This window comes from Vanessa atalanta, chromosome 12, assembly GCF_905147765.1.
Source record: "Vanessa atalanta chromosome 12, ilVanAtal1.2, whole genome shotgun sequence".
NCBI lineage: Eukaryota > Metazoa > Arthropoda > Insecta > Lepidoptera > Nymphalidae > Vanessa > Vanessa atalanta.
Window position 1 is genome coordinate 3,049,132 of NC_061882.1, and position 17,942 is coordinate 3,067,073.

The window sequence follows — 17,942 nt, forward strand, 5'->3', positions numbered from 1 at the left end:
TTTATTCAATATTTTGCGTAATAAACCGAACCATGTGTTGCCCAACATAATTTTTTTTAACATCATTTAGTTTGTACAATTTAAAAAATATATGAATTGATTACTACGCTCTCATTAACATAAATATTATCATTTGAAGTCCTCTTTATTTTATATTTGTTAGTTTTAATAACACAAATATGGTATAATTTAATATAACTTCTTATAAGACCTGCTTAAAGAATATTTCGATTTATTAATAGGCAGTATTATGTTTATTTTTTTATTGCACTCCAATTATAACATTCATAACAAATAGGAATGTATAAAGTTGCATAGGGTGCAACAAGTAGCCTTATCTTATCGAGACCAACTTACTTGTTGCCAACTTCAATCTTTTTAGGAGGCCTTTATTAAATATATGTTATTTACTATAATGTAAAATTACATTCAACTTGAACATACGGAGTTAAATAATTCGTTTTGTAAACATGTAACAGGCTTATAATAGTATTAAACTAAACTATCTCACTAACTTTCCAATTTTCTATTGTGAAAAGTACGGCTCCAGTAGATAATATGGATACTGTACTTCAAATAATTGTTCATCTTATTATTTAATATATTTATTTTTTTAAATACTAAGCAATCTCCATGTATCCAACGGCAATCAAAAAAGTCTAAATCCTTTGAACAAACCCTTATTATTAAGACGTAAATAGAATTTAAATGAATTTTTAGCAGAATTTCCAATTTAAGACGCGGCATTTTCTTCCTTTGGCTTTAATGCTCTCAATCGTCTTATTTTCTCCAGATGTTTTTTAGCGATGCGGAAGCGATTGACGAGTAATGTATTATTCCAGCTCCAAGTTGAAAATCGCTGTGGAATTATCATAAATATTAGCGTTTTTTGGACTCAACATTTGGTTTTTTGATGGTTCAGACTTTTAATTCGCTCCGAATTACTTAAAAATAAGAGGTTTTGCGTTTTTTTTTTTTTTTTTAATAAATAAGGATTGCTGTTCTAAAGAAGCGTAAGAAGGCTACTGAGGCCTTTTGATTTTTTGATAGATGTAAATCAAATAATTAAATATTTGAAATATACTTTCGAAGTTTTTAAAAAATAATCATCTATTTTAAAACTTATTATTTTAACCAACAATATACTAGTATACTATGTCATATGACGCCACTTCGCTTCGAGGTGTGCAAAATAAAAACTGATACGAAAATCTAATACCTCATATGATTAAATGATACCGTCGAATAGCTTCGAGCGTTGATTTCAACCAAATCTACAGGCGGCACCTCACTTGGCCTAACGTGTACTCGTACCGATATTTCATTATTTAAAAAGTATTTGGTGTCTTAACTTAGGAAAACATATTAACTCAAATATGTCAAAATATCTGCCTTTTTATAAAATAATGAAAGAGCGATACCAATGCTACAATGCTACTGAACGAAATTACTAGATAGTCAATGCAAATATTTGCCTTATTTGCCTATTTTGTTGTACTACTAAGTTGACGAAAACTCGCCATTTACATATTTGCGCAATATGAGCAAATGAAGCAAATATAACGAAACATGTAATCTACTAATTACAATATTTAAACATATTTTGTACAATTTATACATGTAAATAAATTATGAAAACTAATAATAATAAAAAAGGGATAAAAGACATTAACGAATTGTAACAAACAATATTTATTCATGCTTCACTAATAAATTAAAACAAACGAATCACACTCACTCGTTGCAGTGAACAATTCCTCTATAAAGACGAAACTAACAAGTAAATCAAAACTACGCATTCGGTTTCTAATCCTATCTTACAAACTACATTGATATTCAATGCTTTATACATATTGAATGTAGCTTTTTAACAAAATCTAAATAAAATAATTATTAAATTTCGCAATCATCCGCTTTTACCCTCTTTTTACTCACCCAAATAATATTAAGTAAATACATAAATGCCAGTCTATTTTAATTAGTGATGATGAATCATCACAGTTAACAAAGTTTATAAAAGGATTTTAATTAGAAACCAAAACTAAACTGCAAATCATATCAGCAGTTGAAAAAAACAAAGTATTCTAACTATATAAAATATGCTGTTACAATAAATTCAATGGAAAACAGGAACAATATTTCGTATTTTGTTTCTTATTCGTTAGTTTTTTTTTACATTATTACCTATATTTACAGATAATTTTGTTCTAATAATAAAAGCCACCATCAACTCTTGGACAAATTATGAGGTAAGCTCTAATGAATTATATTATTATTTAAAGATTTTTGTCCAGCAGATTTAATATATATTGCTTGTGTAACTATGGACAAGTGTCTACTATGGATCAACACGTTCTGGGACTGATTCACAGTATGATATTTAATTATATAAATATATGCAACATACTTTGTCTTTTCACACACATGGAAATAAAGAAATTAGCAAAAATCGGCAGTTTCTTTATACTATTATTAAATGCAATGGTAAAAATAAGATAAATATTTTTAATAAAATAGAATGTATCAATTTGTGTGTAAAAAGAATAATTATTAGTGCAAATTCCGCTACAGGTGATGCGTCTCAGTTGTGTGTTGTCAACAGCTGGCTCAATATCAGTTGTCATCTTCTTCATTCTCAAACATCTCGCTGTAATCTTGCGAGTGCTGGAAATCTTTCATGTCCTGAACAAACAAATGATGTGAGAATGAATAAGAATACAACTATCTTTACATGCAAGAAAGATAAGAACGGATTTTTCATAGATTTTTAACATACAACTGATAAGATCTTGTCCACTCTACTTGCATGCATTTCTAATTTTCCAAAATTAAAAATAAAATAAAAAAGATGCGAGAGTGATATAATTTTATATCAATTCGTAATTAAATAAATTTAGCTGATTCAGGCTTAAACCACAGGCCAAAATTAAACTGTAAAGGTATACCTGAAACATGCCAGTGGCCACAGCATAACCAGTCATGGCGAGTGTGGCGAACAATCCAGCAAGCACTTTGTTGCGCGTCGCATTCGGAAACTGCGCCTCGCGCTCCGACTGAGTGCCCTGAGATTGTTTCTTATTCTGTCTATTGTACTCTGAAATGCAATTAACACATGTTTAATGTATACTAATATAATATACACTTTAAATATAATATTTATATTGTAACTCTCAATTTGTTTTAGTGATTTTTACCAGTTTGTTTATATGCAGATATAAATGATTTATGACTTAAATAATAATTTATCCAATGTCTTAACAACTAACAGTTTAAATGTAGTTGGTCATATACTTATGTTTTCACATAGTGATATAGCAGAAACAATAACAGATGGATATTTAACAATAATTAGTGTTTAATTTTTAATTTTCATATATTTAGTTTATGTTATATATCAATAGATGTCGTGGTTCATTTTATTCATATTTCTGAATCACGCTATCCTTTGTCAAAGGAAATTATATAAGACTCGGAATACAAGTTAATAAACTGTCTTTGTCTTGGGAACGAGTGGTGTTTTATTCATGGTCCTATCGAGTCGGATGAAGTATCAAGGTAAAAATGGCAGTTAAGTGAATGTGATAGTGCAATAGAAAAAAAACTGTAAGTACTTATATAATAACAATAAAGTAGTGAATAATCAAGCAAGCACAGTGAGTTGGGACTTAGAAAAATTTGGCTTATCATCATCAATATTGTGACTAGTCCGAGGAATCCACGTCAAATTTCGTCTAAGTATTCAAACACTTAGAAAAATTTGGGAATATTGGACTTAGAAAAAAAAACGTGAAAATTTAACTTAGAATAATTTGCTGATTTTAGACTTAGAAAAAATTGGAAAATTTTTATCTTAGCAAATTTTACCTATTAGTTGAAACATAGATATTTTCTTGAAAAAAAAAAATGGATGCCTGGATAAGGTTACAAGATGACGTTATTAAAAAGATAGAAAGAAGCTACATAAACTTTAAGAAATCTCCAAAGGAGAGGATTACAATGAGCTACATAGAAACTAGGCTTGAATCTTTGGAAAAACAATGGTTTTCATTTGAAGAAACACATCGTAAATTAATAGTTGAGTGTAAGAAGGAAGAGTATGTGAAATCGGAGTACAATACAAGTGATATGTATAGTAAGGCTGAAGATTTGTATATAGATTACAAAACAGCAATGAAGGATCATCTATACTACCATACCGATAAAGCCACTTCCGATTGTGTGAAAGCTGAAGGTAACCAGAACTGCGTAAAGTTACCTAGAATCTCTATACCTACATTCTCTGGTCATTACTCTCAGTGGACTACATTTCGAGATCTGTTTCTCTCTCTTGTACACAAGAATAACTCATTGGATGACGTACAGAAGCTTCATTATTTGAAGAGTTATCTAACAGGCGAAGCTGAGCAACTGTTGCGACATCTACCGATTACCAGTGAAAACTATTTAACTTGTTGGAATACTTTAGAACATAGATTTAATAATAAGAAATTTATAACTGATTGTATTTTTAAAAGATTCTTTAGTCAAAAAAATGTAACAACCGAATCATCTAACTGTTTAAAAGAGCTTTTTGATACCACAAACGAATGTCTTAATGGTTTAAAAAATGAAGGTGTTAACATAGAAAGTTGGGATCTCATTGTAATTTATATATTATGTTCTAAATTAGATAACGAATCTCGCAAGCAGTGGGAAGCTAAAGTTTGTAGTTTAAATAATGAATTGCCAACACTAGAACAGTTTTTAGAATTTATAGAGCATAGATTCAGGTCGCTGGAGTTTTTATGTAGTAAATTTACAAAAAGTACTGTCACTAAGTCTCATCACGTTGTCAATAATGTCAGTGCGAATAAATTTTCGTCATGTAGCTATTGTTCTGATACTAGTCATAAGCTCGGGACTTGTAAAGAATTTGCTAACGAAAATTTGCTATCACGTCGTAACTTCGTCCAAAAGTCAGGATTGTGTTTCAATTGCTTAGGAGCAAATCATTCAGTGACATCGTGTCGTTTGCCCACACGGTGTAGAATTTGTAAACGAAAACATCATTCCTTGCTACATGAATCATCAAATGATAACATTAATACTAATATGTTAGTCAACGAAACACCAAAAGACGAGACCAAAATCAACAACATTACAACTTGTTTTTCTAACACTAACTGTCAAGTTATATTAGCAACAGCTTTAGTGAACGCTGTATCTAGCAAAGGGTCGCACTTAACATTAAGGTCTTTATTAGACCAGGGATCGCAGGCATCGTTTATTACGGAGTCTGCAGCTCAATTGCTTGGGCTTAAGAAAATACAATGTAATAGTGTTATCACTGGAGTGGGGGGTGAGGGAAATTCCTCACTTAATTCCAAATACGTAGTATTTGTAAAGCTTCAATCGCTCCACGATCCTACTTTTACCATAAAAGTTAAAGCACTCGTGCTAAGTAAACTAACTTCATTTCTCCCTGTAAGAAAACTTAAGGTCCAACTGTGGCCAAATTTACCAGTTTTGAAGTTAGCGGATCCAATGTTTAATGTACCAAATAAAATCGATCTATTACTTGGCGCTGAAGTCTACTGTCAGATTATTACTGAAGGATTCATGAGAGGCCCGCCTGGAACACCAATTGCACAAAACACCAGACTGGGTTGGATTTTATCGGGCAAAGCTAGTTGTGATAGCGAAACCAATACTTCCTTTAATAGTACTATCACAAGTTTGCATACCAATATAACTAACGAAGAATTTAATCTTAAACAATTTTGGGAGCTTGAATCTGAAAATTTCACGCTGGAGAAACAATTTACTCCGGAGGAAAAACGGTGTGAAGAGATATTTAAAGAAACGACCAAACGCGATGATTTTGGCAGGTATATTGTCAAATTACCTTTTAAGGATGCTGATCCAAGCTGTAAATATGGAAATTCACGTGATATTGCATTGAGAAGATTTCTAATGTTAGAAAAAAGATTTAATAAATCACCGGATTTGAAATCTCAATACTCTAATGTTATTTCAGAATATTTAAAACTCGGTCATATGCAAGAAATACCTATAGAGGAAATTAAAAATCCAACAGCGGTTTACTTACCTTATCATGAAGTAGTCCGAGAAGATAAAACGACTACTAAATTTCGAATAGTTTTTAACGCTTCTAGTCGTGACAGTAATGGTGTTTCTCTTAACAGCAATCTTCTTGTAGGTCCTACCTTACAATCTGATTTAAGGCACATCCTTATGAGGTGGAGACTTCATCCCATTTGCTTAACAGCTGACATAGTCAAGATGTACAGACAAATAAAAGTGACAGAAGAAGATGCAGACTATCAACGTTTGCTGTGGAGAGAAGACAATACAAAGGAAATACAACATTTGCGTTTAGTCCGAGTCACGTTTGGAACTGCGTCAGCACCCTACTTGGCAGTGAGAACACTACATCAAGTAGCCTATGATGATGGAAACCAATTCCAATTAGCAGCTTCAAGGGTATTTCAAGATTTTTATATGGACGATTTACTTACCGGATGTCAAACTGTAGCCGAAGGAAAACAAATATTCCTAGAAATGAATGAACTGTTACGAAAAGGAGGTTTTGAATTACAAAAATGGTCGAGCAATGATGATGAACTACTTAATGAAATAAGCAAAGGAAACAAAGCAATAACAAGCAATATCGAATTAAAAAATGATGAAGTAGTAAAAATTTTAGGACTTACCTGGAATAGACGAACCGATAATTTTGAGTATTCTGTACAGCTGCCACCTATAAGTAAACCTGTAACAAAAAGGAAAATTATTTCAGATATTGGGAAATTGTTTGACCCTATGGGATGGCTATCACCAGCAATAATTAAAGCAAAAATAATTATTCAAAAGCTATGGTTAAGCGGGATAGAATGGGATGACGAATTGCCATCTAAGCTTTTAAATGATTGGATTAATTATCGAGAAGAACTCATTGAACTTACAAATGTTCGTCTTCCACGATGGATTAATTTCAGTGAGAAAAACAATACTTCAGAACTACATGGATTCTGCGATGCGTCCAATGAAGCATATGCTGCTGTTGTTTATATGCGTGTTGTAGACGATGTTGGAAATGTAAATGTCCATCTGGTGACTGCAAAAACAAGAGTAGCACCTATTAAACAAATTTCAATTCCAAGGCTTGAATTGTGTGGAGCTGTTCTGTTGGCTAAATTATTACAGGAAGTCTCAGCAGTATTAAAAGTACCAAAATCTTGTATACACGCATGGACAGACTCTACCGTTGTGTTAGCCTGGCTAAGCAATCATCCAAGCCATTGGAAAACTTTTGTAGCCAATCGAGTTTCTGAAATCCTTAACATCTTAAATAGAGATCAATGGTCACACGTATCATCTGGTGACAACCCAGCAGATTGTGCGTCACGTGGGATTAATCCATCTGAAGTAGCAGAGTTTCAGCTATGGAAAACAGGTCCAGCATGGTTGAAAAATCGATCAGTAAAATTTGATAGAACATGTCCATTACATACTAACTTAGAAGAGAAAGCAAATAGAGTTTACTGTGTAACAGAACAAAGTCAATTAGAATTGTGGACTAAATTTTCTTCTCTGCGCAAATTAGTTAGAGTTTTAGCATACTGCAGAAGATTTATTAAGAAGCTAAGAATATTGAATAACCAATTTCCAGTATGGCTAACTAGTACTGAATTGAATGAAGCTCTGAGTATTTGCATTAAGCAATGTCAAGCAGTGAATTTTCAGCGGGAATTAAAGGATATTAAAGAAAGAAATAAAGTATTCAAGAAAAGTAAACTTACCTCTTTGAATCCGTTTCTAGATGGAGCAGGTATCTTAAGAGTTGGTGGTCGACTGGAGCAAGCTGAAATAAAATCGGACACAAAACATCCAATAATACTTCCTTCAAAATCTCACCTTACCAGTCTAATCCTGGCAGAAACTCATATGAATACTTTACACGGCGGACCACAATTAATGTTAAATTATCTACGAAGTAAATACTGGGTTCTTGATGCAAAAAACCGCGTGAAAATGGTTGTTCGTAAATGTGTGGTCTGCGCACGATACGCTGCACTGACAAGAAATCAACTGATGGGGCAGTTGCCACCAGTTCGAGTAACGCCAATCCGAGCATTTTATCGCAGTGGAGTAGATTACGCAGGTCCCATACAGATCAGAACTTCTAAAGGTAGAGGTTTGAGGGCCTACAAAGGCTACATATGTTTATTTGTGTGTATGGCAACAAGAGCCATACATTTGGAAGCTGTGAGTGATCTCACTTCACAAAGTTTTCTTGCTGCGTTCAAACGTTTTGTTGCTAGGCGTGGTCATTGTGCTGACTTATTTAGCGACAACGGAACAAATTTTGTTGGTGCCGCGCGTGAACTCAGAACCTTATTTGCTCAAGAGAAGTCAACTTTAACGAAAGAAATTGCTGAGTGTTTGGCAAACAACGGCACAACTTGGCACTTTATTCCACCATATTCCCCACACTTCGGTGGACTTTGGGAGGCCGGAATAAAATCCACTAAGCATCATCTTCGACGGGTAATAGGTAATGCCACACTAACCTTCGAGGAACTTACAACTTTGCTCTACCAAATCGAAGCTTGCTTAAATTCCAGGCCTTTATCACAAATAAACTCAAATTCACAAGATCCCACACCTCTAACACCAGCACATTTTTTGATAGGTGAACCGATAACACTTGTCCCAGAAAAAAATTATGAGTCATCATCTATTTCATCTTTAAAACGATGGCAATTAACACAAAAAATGCTACAACATTTTTGGCGTAGGTGGTCAAGGGAATATCTTACTCAATTCCTACATCGATACAAGTGGGCAAACAAAACTCCTGAACCTGAGATAGGCAATTTAGTTTTAATAAAAGAGGATGATCTGCCACCAGCTAAATGGCTTGTAGGTAGAATTATAGAAAAACATCCTGGCTTAGACGATATTACGAGGGTGGTTACACTAAGATGTAAAGGTGTCTTGCTTAAGAGACCAATAACAAAAATTTGTGTTTTGCCTATTACTCAGTAAGGTCATTTATTTGTTATAATTAGTTTTGTTTTGGTTTAGTATTTTAATATTACAATAACGTTTGGCTTGCAAAATATTTTTTTTAGGTTTTTGTTTTGTACCACCTTGAACAAATATTCTTAAAATAAAAACTTATACAGTCCATTTCTTCGAAAAAAAAGTTTGGTCAAGGTGGACGGGAACAATGGACATTTTGTCCATGGTGGGCGGAATGTTTAATTTTTAATTTTCATATATTTAGTTTATGTTATATATCAATAGATGTCGTGGTTCATTTTATTCATATTTCTGAATCACGCTATCCTTTGTCAAAGGAAATTATATAAGACTCGGAATACAAGTTAATAAACTGTCTTTGTCTTGGGAACGAGTGGTGTTTTATTCAATTAGTTAAAATTCTGATTATTTTGTATGAAAAGTTTTACCATCAGTGACATTTCTAAAATTCTTCTGACTGATTCTTGCAACAAATCTGCTCAAATTAGCTATCCCTTTGACATGATTTGAAAGAGTTGCGTTGGGAAGAGGTGTTTTCACAAGAGGAGCGAGGTATGCAAATACAGTTGCATCAAATGAAGATGGTCTATTGCCAAAGAAATATTCACTTTCACCCAACCTGTCTGAGAGAGTCTTCAGACACTTTTCAGCTTCATTGTAAATCTAGAAAAAAAATATAAAAATTATGCATTACTATCTTCTTTCTGCTGGTTAGATAGTTAGATAGCTTATTTAATTAAGATCACTAAATGATCACATTATATTTGTCATAGTAATAAAAAAAACAGTCAAATTGAGAACCTCCTCCATTTTTGAAGTTGATTAAAAAAAGTGTAAAACATTTCTAAAAAAGCTTATTAGAATTTGTAAAGAATTCATAAAAAAGTTATGCTAGCTAAAGTGTGATCTCTCAGTTCTAATACTTAACCTTTTAAATCTGAGATGAGAAATTAAGTTAACGTTAATTGAATTATTGATAAAATCAATGTCATAATTTATATTCATTATTAATGGTAAAGCTATAAATCTATTGTAATTTCATCACAATTGGTTCTGCTGTGATCAAGTAATAATACTTAATACTTGATCACAGCACAGCCACTAAACCAATTGTGATGAAATTTGTCACATAAACAGTTGAAGAGTGTGTCATGAAGAAGTGCAAGTGAGAGAAACATTTTTAAGCATATAATAAAGTATTTAGAAATTCCATACATATTTAATAAAAAATATATATTAATATTGTCTAAATCCAATGAAAATACCACAATTATATTATCATTTTGATAGTTTGCGGAGCATAAATAGATATATTAAATTTTGAGTCATATTGACAATTGAGAATACATGTAATTAATTATCAATACTACAATTGATTATTGAAGTTAATCTCAAATTTTTTAAGTGCAGTTTCAATGAAATATTCTACTAAACGTAAAAATGTAACTACCTTAAATTATGATAAAAAATTATACCTAAATTTTTTTACCATCTTATGATATAATAATACAACTTACTGTTTTTTCAACTTCTTTCAAATCAGAATGTTCACCATATAATGCATCTATCATTTCTTTTGCTGCGCCTTGATATCTGGAGGGATAGTAAAAGTTAAAAGGAATTTGTAAGGCTTTTGCATATGTGGGTCTTGTTACATCACCATAGTTCTTCTCGTCCACCCACCACGCATACTGGTAAGCAGGGTAGAGTTTATCCCGTAAATATTGTGTGAAGGCACTGGCTTCAGCGGCTTGTTTTTGATTTAGATGAACATCTGTACTGTAATGCTGTAAATGACTTCTTGATCACTCGAAGATCCTTTATCAGGTTATGTTTTATTTAAATTTGTCAACAGCGATAATAACTTTAACTTACCAGTGATTTTAAATATTCTACAACTTCCTCGAAATTTGTCAGAACAGTTTTACCATCTCTCATAACCGGTAGGGATCCTTTAGGCGTGAAAAAAGGATTACTAGCTTCTCGAACCCTGACTGGTACGCCAATAAATTTCATATAGGTCTAGATAATAAAACAGAAAGGTAATAAAATTAATTTGCGTGCCGGTTAAAATAAAAAGAGGTTATAAAAATTAAACCTACTAAGACTTTTAAACATTCTAAATCTATAGAAGCAAGTCCCCATTCTCCGCGCCATATATCTAATTCAATATTAGCCATTTTATATTTCTGAATATTTACTACAAATACATAAAAATTAAGAACAACTGTCACATATATAATTCATAATTTTCTTTATATTGCACAACATGAACATCATATTGTATTGTAATACAGATAAAAAACCCAAGAATAGAAGTAAGTAATAACAATTTAAAAAGTTGCCAGGAAAATGAAAAGTACAAATTGTGTTAAATTTATATATAATATTTGATTTATCTTTTGTTTCAGACAATATCTTCTGTTTTGTTTTACGTTTACGTTTCGTTTCTATTATACTGGTCATCGGCAGAATATTTTAATAAGAAAACTTTCATAATCATAGAACACTATTGTGCTGCCACTCCGTGGGAAATTTCACAAAATATGGAGAAATTTATCATAATACGGGGTTTTATTGGGACATACACACATTCATATCCTTATGTTATTTAAACTTATGAAGAATTAAGGGGATTAAACTATTACTTATAAAAAAGTCTATTATTTAATATTTCATTTAATCATTCAAAACTCATTAAAATATTTTCATTCTTGACTCCCTCTATTTCCATTTGATTTTGATTGATGAAAAATTCGAATTCGAGTTCAAATCGAATATCGAATAGCGGAGCGTGAAGATAATAAATATTATCATTATTAAAAAAGCCAAGAACTTCATTAAAAGTATAACCTTGCCTTATTGCTTCCTCTGGTGACACAAGGGCTGGTTCGTTATTTGCACGAAGGATTGGAGTTGCGATTCTACGGTAACATACTGCTGCATTCTGGCCACCATTCTATGCGGTCATGACTTGTACAATAACGATTTTTAATTCATTTTTGTATGTATTTGAGGACTAAATGTAATTATTCTTTTGTAAATAATTAGCATTATTTTTATTATATTAAGTTCAAGGAATGTTTAATTGGAATTGTAGAGCTATTATAGAAAAATGTATTAGAGGGGAATTTTTTGCACGTAGGGATGTGAACAATGAGCATATACTGACGGCAACACTGTATTGTGTTTTATTTTTATTCCTAATAATTAATATATATTCCTATTTCCTAGCTCCTCCGTGAGTGTGATCTGTCTTTATACTTATAGTTTATTTTCATTAGGTTTTAACGAGATGCGACTTGCGATGCAACTTTGTGCATAAAAAATTTAATTCGATACATGCAGAATATACAACAATTTAGCTGTGTCTTAATTTTATAAGTGAACTTAATTGACATCGTTAAAAATATATTTTTTGTGCAGTAATAAACTCCGTTGATCGGAAAGACGGTATTTATACTGATATAGGATCAATTAGAGCAAAAATCGAAAGCCGGCCGGTGAAGAAAATTCATCATGTCTATTCAATGGACATTTATTGCTGGATATTTATACGTCGAGATCGTTCTCGTTATTATTATGATATCACCCATATTTAGTCCGAGAAAATGGTATCGTTTCTTTCGATCACGGTTATTTTCAATATTTCAAGAGCGAACTGCTATGTATTTCTACGGTCTATTGGGTATCTTGAGTCTGTTTTTATTTGATTCTATCAGAGAAATGAGAAAATATTCTATTTCAAGCGAACCTGGTCATAATCAGCTAGCTAGTGAAATGAAGGGGAATGTAAAATTATTTAGATCTCAAAGAAACTTCTACATAACTGGTTTTGCTATATTTTTATCATTTGTCATCAGAAGATTAGTTACAATGATCATTATACAGTATGAATTACAATTAAAGGCTGAAGCTATAATAAGAAAAGCTGAAGACACTGTTAATTTTGCTAAGACTACAGTAATAAAACAGAACATTCAAGATGACAATCAAAATTATGATGAAATAAAGAGTAAGTTAAATGAAACTGAGAATTTGTTGGAAAATCAAAAAGTAAGGATCAAGGACCTGGAAGAAGAAGCAACTGTATGGAGACTTAAATATTAGGAGGCAATAAATAGCTCCCAGGCACAAGGTGATAATTAAACATTTATAAAATGGATATATGCTAGTCTTGGTGCTGTACTGTCCTTGTAAGGATAAGATTGAAATTGTGATATGGAATTAATTTACTCATTTATGTTTTGGAAGTTATTTATAATCTTATATTGCGCTTGAAAGTTGCATTGTGTATAAAAAAATAATCTTATGTTTTATATGTGGTTCAAGTTATGAAAAATTAAAAATATATTTATATACCTACAAATCAAGTGTAGTATTTCTGTTACATTTTTAAAATTAACAATCTAAAAAATATGTCTTATATTTAATATTCTTTAAGTACTTAATGTAATTTATAATTGTTGCATTTAACATGATTCATGTCCTAATCAAGTAATCAGTCATTAATTATATCAGTGAAAATATCTGAAATTATGATAATTATTTGTAATTATTTTTAACGCTGCACAAAGATATTGACAATATGGTATTACAAAATTAAAAAGATAAAGTGGTTTTTTTTCATTGTTGATGAAAATATTACTGCCAACTACTATTTAAGTGGTTAACCTTCTCCTTAAAAAAGATGATGGCTTTAGCCCAGAAATGAGAAATTTATAGGCTGGTGCATTACTTTTTTTTATTTATCAGACATTAAATGTAATGTCTGATAAATAAAAAAAAGTATCCTTAGTAATGACTAAGGATTACTTAAGAAAATTGTAGATTTTTCATATGTCATAAATGCTGTGTAAAATTTTAAAGTTATAGATTCAATATAATACTTTATGTTATTGTTGTTTACATTGGGTATAATTTTTGGAACTTCCTACCAATTTATTTAAAACTTAACTGGATCGTATGGATCTAGTCTTGTTTATTACTGCATAATTGTAATAGGGGACGAAATTAAGCAAGATAATTGACTGAGCATAATAGACAAGAATAACAGCATTGATTTGTCATCTATCCAATAGGTAGCACTTGCAACATTTAGATTTGGATCTATATTGAGATTTTCTCTCTCACAGCAAATAATATGGCAAAGTATGAAATAAAGGTGGTATGACTAAAATATATAAAATTTGCATGAATCAATAAAATTATTTTGTTACAACCACATAAAGTGAAATTATATTATTGAGTGATGTTATCTCCAAGCACAAGCTTGGAGATAACGTAAAGTGATTACCACCGCCCATGGACATCTGCAACACCAGGGGGTTTGCAGGTGCGTTGCCATCCTTTTAGGAAGGAGTATGGTCTTTTTTGAAGTTTTCCAAGTCGAATCGGTTCGGAAAAACCGCCGGCGAAAGCTGGTTCCACAGAGTGGTTGAGCGATGCGGAAATTGTCTAAAAATCGCGCTGTTGTGGATTTTCGAACATCTAGGTGGTGCGGGTGAAATTTAGAATTTTGATGAGATGTTTGAAGGTGATTTTCAGCTGCCGGAATTAATCCAAACAATTCCTCGGAACATTCCCCATGGAAGATTCGTTAGAAGATGCAGAGTGATCCAACATCTCTACGTAGAGCCAAAGGATCGAGCAGATCAGAAAGTGATTGATCGTCGATAATTCGAGCTGCTCTACCTTGGATACGGATTCAAATGGAAGGAGCTGGTACTGGGGAGTACCCGCCCAGAGGTGAGAGCAGTACTCTAGCTAGTATAAGTGTATTATCTATACAGTACTCCATGTGAGGCCGAATTAATACCTAGCTAATAAACATATGCCAAACGGATAGTGGAATATGTGTTAGTATATTATGCTGCAAGGCAGCGATGTTTTAAAAACAACAGCTAACAATTTAAAGTTTTGTTTTATGATGTGGTGTAAATATTATGTCTCAATTCTAAAAGAATGTTCGCTCTCATTATTTTATTATTATTATTATTATTATGTTTATGGCATCTGTCAATAGGTTGACAATTCTGCCAGTGTCAGGGTTGAAAAATACACGTGGTTGCTTAAAACAGCACTTTTTCGTTCTGCCAAATGACCAGTAGCACGATCTAAAACAAACAGGACATCACAATATAATATATTAACACCAACACCAACTAAGATATAAAATAATAAAACTACCTACATAAATATACTTATTCTATAAATAATATATACTTAAACTTATTCAAAGTTTAATGTTATATCTTTCAATATATTTAAATAAAATAGTTATAATAGAGATTTCTGAAGAAGACAAAATACAGGACATGTTGAAAGGGCGAGGGAAAGTAGGAGGAAGAACATCATACAGTGAAACAGGAAATCTGGTGCAATCAAAGAAAATATGTTCAACGGTACCCTCATCAAGGCCACATTCACACAAAGAGTGATCCCGAACCCTGATTTTCGATAGAAAATGAGGGCTGCAGTTATGCCCAAGACGCAACCGAATTATTGTCGAAGTAGAAAATTTAGAGCAGTTACGGAACTCAGAAAACCAGGGTTTTAATGGAATATTAGGTTGCAAACTGCCATAAAATTTACCTTTTACATGACGGGTAAAGTTCCATACATCATTCCAGCGCTTATTCAGATCAATTTTAGCGAGAGAACGTAAATCTTGGGCAAAACAGTTAGCATAAGTCTCCGTACCATTGCGAATAGACCACTTAGCACATATATCAGCCTGTTCATTGCCAGAAATCCCGGAGTGGCCAGGAATCCAAGCAAGGGCTACCTCAATTCCAGCAGAGTGACACTTAAAAAGAAGTTCCCGAGTTTTGAGGTTAATTGGGTGAACATCTCTAGAACGTAAGGGAAATTTTAAAATATCTTCTAAACAACTGCGACTATCAGTGAAAATTATAGTTTTATTAAGGTTGTGGGATTCTACCAGGGATACAGCTTCATAAATAGCTATTGTTTCTCCAGAAAAAATAGATGTCTTGGGAGAGCATTTAAAACTAAGGGTCAGCTTCATGTCAGGAACCCACACCGCTGAACCCACAGGGTCATCTGCAGATAGTTTAGAGGCGTCTGTAAATATAGTTCGCCACCCGGGAAACTGTTCATTTAAGAGGTTTTTAAACCGAACGTTGGCTCCAGGATCTTCTTTATTAATACCAAAATATGTAATTACATTGGGCCTAAAAACAAGTGCATCAAAAGGGACAGCAAACAAAGGATTACCAGGAAATTGAAAAAGAGGAGATGCTGCAATAAATTTTTCATAACTTTTGAAAAGGCAAGGAGCTTCTTTATGAGTCCAATAAGTTGAAGATGGAATAAAATTTGAAAGGTGACAAAGAGAAGTAAGTAATGGGTGGCAAGAATTTTGAACAGCTTTGTAGAGGAATCTATCACAAAGATATTGTCTACGAAGAAATAAGGGAGGATCGAGACATTCTACTTGGAGAGCTTTTATGGGGGAGGACTTCATGGCACCACAAATGATGCGGAGACACTTAGCTTGAATTTTGTCCCAATCGGCTAAAGCAGATTTATTACACGGTTCAAGCAAGAATGACCCGTAATCAAAATGACTCCGAACAATGGCGTTATAAAGGAGTTTCTGAGTGTAGGGATGAGAACCCCACCACACACCTGAAAGAGACCTCAAAACATTTACACCAAGCTCACATTTTTCCTTAATGTAATTAAGATGGACCGTGCCAGTCATACGAGAGTCAAAGTATACCCCCAAAAATTTTACGTTATTTTTTACTTGGATGGTCTCATTTTCCAGAATAATATCAACATCTGGTATCAATCTTTTTCTGGAAAACACCACTGCAGAGCTTTTGGGACCAGACAGAGATAAGCCATGATCCTCTAGCCAGATATAAAGATTTTGTATAGCAGAATTAAGGCGAACAGAGCAATCGTCGATAGATTCTGAGGCGTAATATAGGGCTATATCATCTGCGTATTGTAATATGTTACAATTGGATGAACAAGAAGAGTCAAGTTCAGAAGTATATAAACTATAGAGAATGGGACTTAAAACTGATCCCTGTGGTAACCCCTTCCATACTATTCTTGGGGGATGCATAGTACCTTGGACTCGAACAGAAATATAACGTTGCATGAAAAGGTTACATATAACATTAATCATCCTCGCGGGAAGACTCAGCTGGAGCATTTTCTGCCTGAGTAGCGGGAGGAGAACATTATCATAGGCTGAAGTGACGTCAAGAAAGACACCAACAAGATGGTGTCCCCTTGAGAGGGCCAGGCGAATTTCCGAAGAGAACACGCTCAGGCTGTCCATCGTGCCCATACCTTTTCTAAACCCAAACTGCGATTTTGGCAAGATATTCCTGCTTTCAAGAATCCATTCTAATCTATTTTTTATTAAGTGTTCCATAATTTTGGCCAGAACTGACGATAAGGCAATAGGACGATAGGAGGAGGGATCTTTAGGATCTTTATGAGGTTTAAGGATAGGAATGATGATTTGATGTTTCCATGACTCAGGAACAAACCCAGTTTCATAAATTTTGTTAAGAATAGAGAGTAAAATTAATTTTGAACAGTCAGAACATTTCTTTAGAAAGGAGTAAGGAATACCATCAATACCAGGAGAGGAGTCGTGGAGATTGTCTAAAACAGAGCAGAGCTCATCACGTGTAAAAGGATCATCCATTCGATCATAGGAAGGAGGAGAAGGGGAAGATGAAGGAAAACAATTTTCAGGAGGAACAAAAGGTGGAGCCAGTCTATCCAAAAAATCATAGAGCCAGACAGAAGGGTCGTTAGAAACAGGATTGCTATCACTGAAAGAACCTCGGAAGTTTTTAATTTTTTTCCAAACAAGTGAAAAAGGGGTTCGGGGAGAAAGACTC

The 17,942-nt window shown here is 33.0% G+C and overlaps 2 protein-coding genes across 3 annotated transcripts; one reads left to right on the forward strand and one right to left on the reverse strand.

The window, feature by feature from the left end:
* Positions 1-309: 309 nt before the first annotated feature.
* On the reverse strand, positions 310-11,324 carry LOC125067811 (metaxin-1). Of its 2 annotated transcripts, none has more exons than XM_047676598.1 (6): positions 11,151-11,324; positions 10,924-11,070; positions 10,566-10,835; positions 9,477-9,711; positions 2,946-3,094; positions 310-859 (listed from the first exon to the last, which is right to left on the reverse strand). In XM_047676598.1, exons 1-6 carry the CDS (start codon positions 11,226-11,228, stop codon positions 734-736), a joined length of 1,005 nt encoding a protein of 334 aa, XP_047532554.1. In that variant the 5' UTR covers positions 11,229-11,324; the 3' UTR covers positions 310-733. The 2 variants fall into 2 exon arrangements, with proteins under 2 accessions (XP_047532554.1, XP_047532555.1); XM_047676599.1 differs by lacking the exon at positions 310-859 and adding an exon at positions 1,677-2,682.
* Positions 11,325-12,239: 915 nt separating this feature from the next.
* On the forward strand, positions 12,240-13,353 carry LOC125067949 (B-cell receptor-associated protein 31-like). The gene has a single exon (XM_047676873.1). The coding sequence runs from the start codon at positions 12,568-12,570 to the stop codon at positions 13,156-13,158; it is 591 nt and encodes a 196-aa protein (XP_047532829.1). The 5' UTR covers positions 12,240-12,567; the 3' UTR covers positions 13,159-13,353.
* The last annotated feature ends 4,589 nt before the right edge of the window (positions 13,354-17,942 follow it).

Coding starts and splice junctions, on each gene's coding strand:
- LOC125067811 (XM_047676598.1), bottom strand. CDS start 11,228: ATGGCTAATATTGAATTAGATATATGGCGCGGAGAATGGGGACTTGCT. Junction 9,712..10,565: donor TGAAAGAAGTTGAAAAAACA/GTAAGTTGTATT, acceptor TTTTTTTTCTAG/ATTTACAATGAAGCTGAAAA. Junction 3,095..9,476: donor TTTTAGAAATGTCACTGATG/GTAAAACTTTTC, acceptor ATTGCATTTCAG/AGTACAATAGACAGAATAAG.
- LOC125067949 (XM_047676873.1), top strand. CDS start 12,568: ATGTCTATTCAATGGACATTTATTGCTGGATATTTATACGTCGAGATC.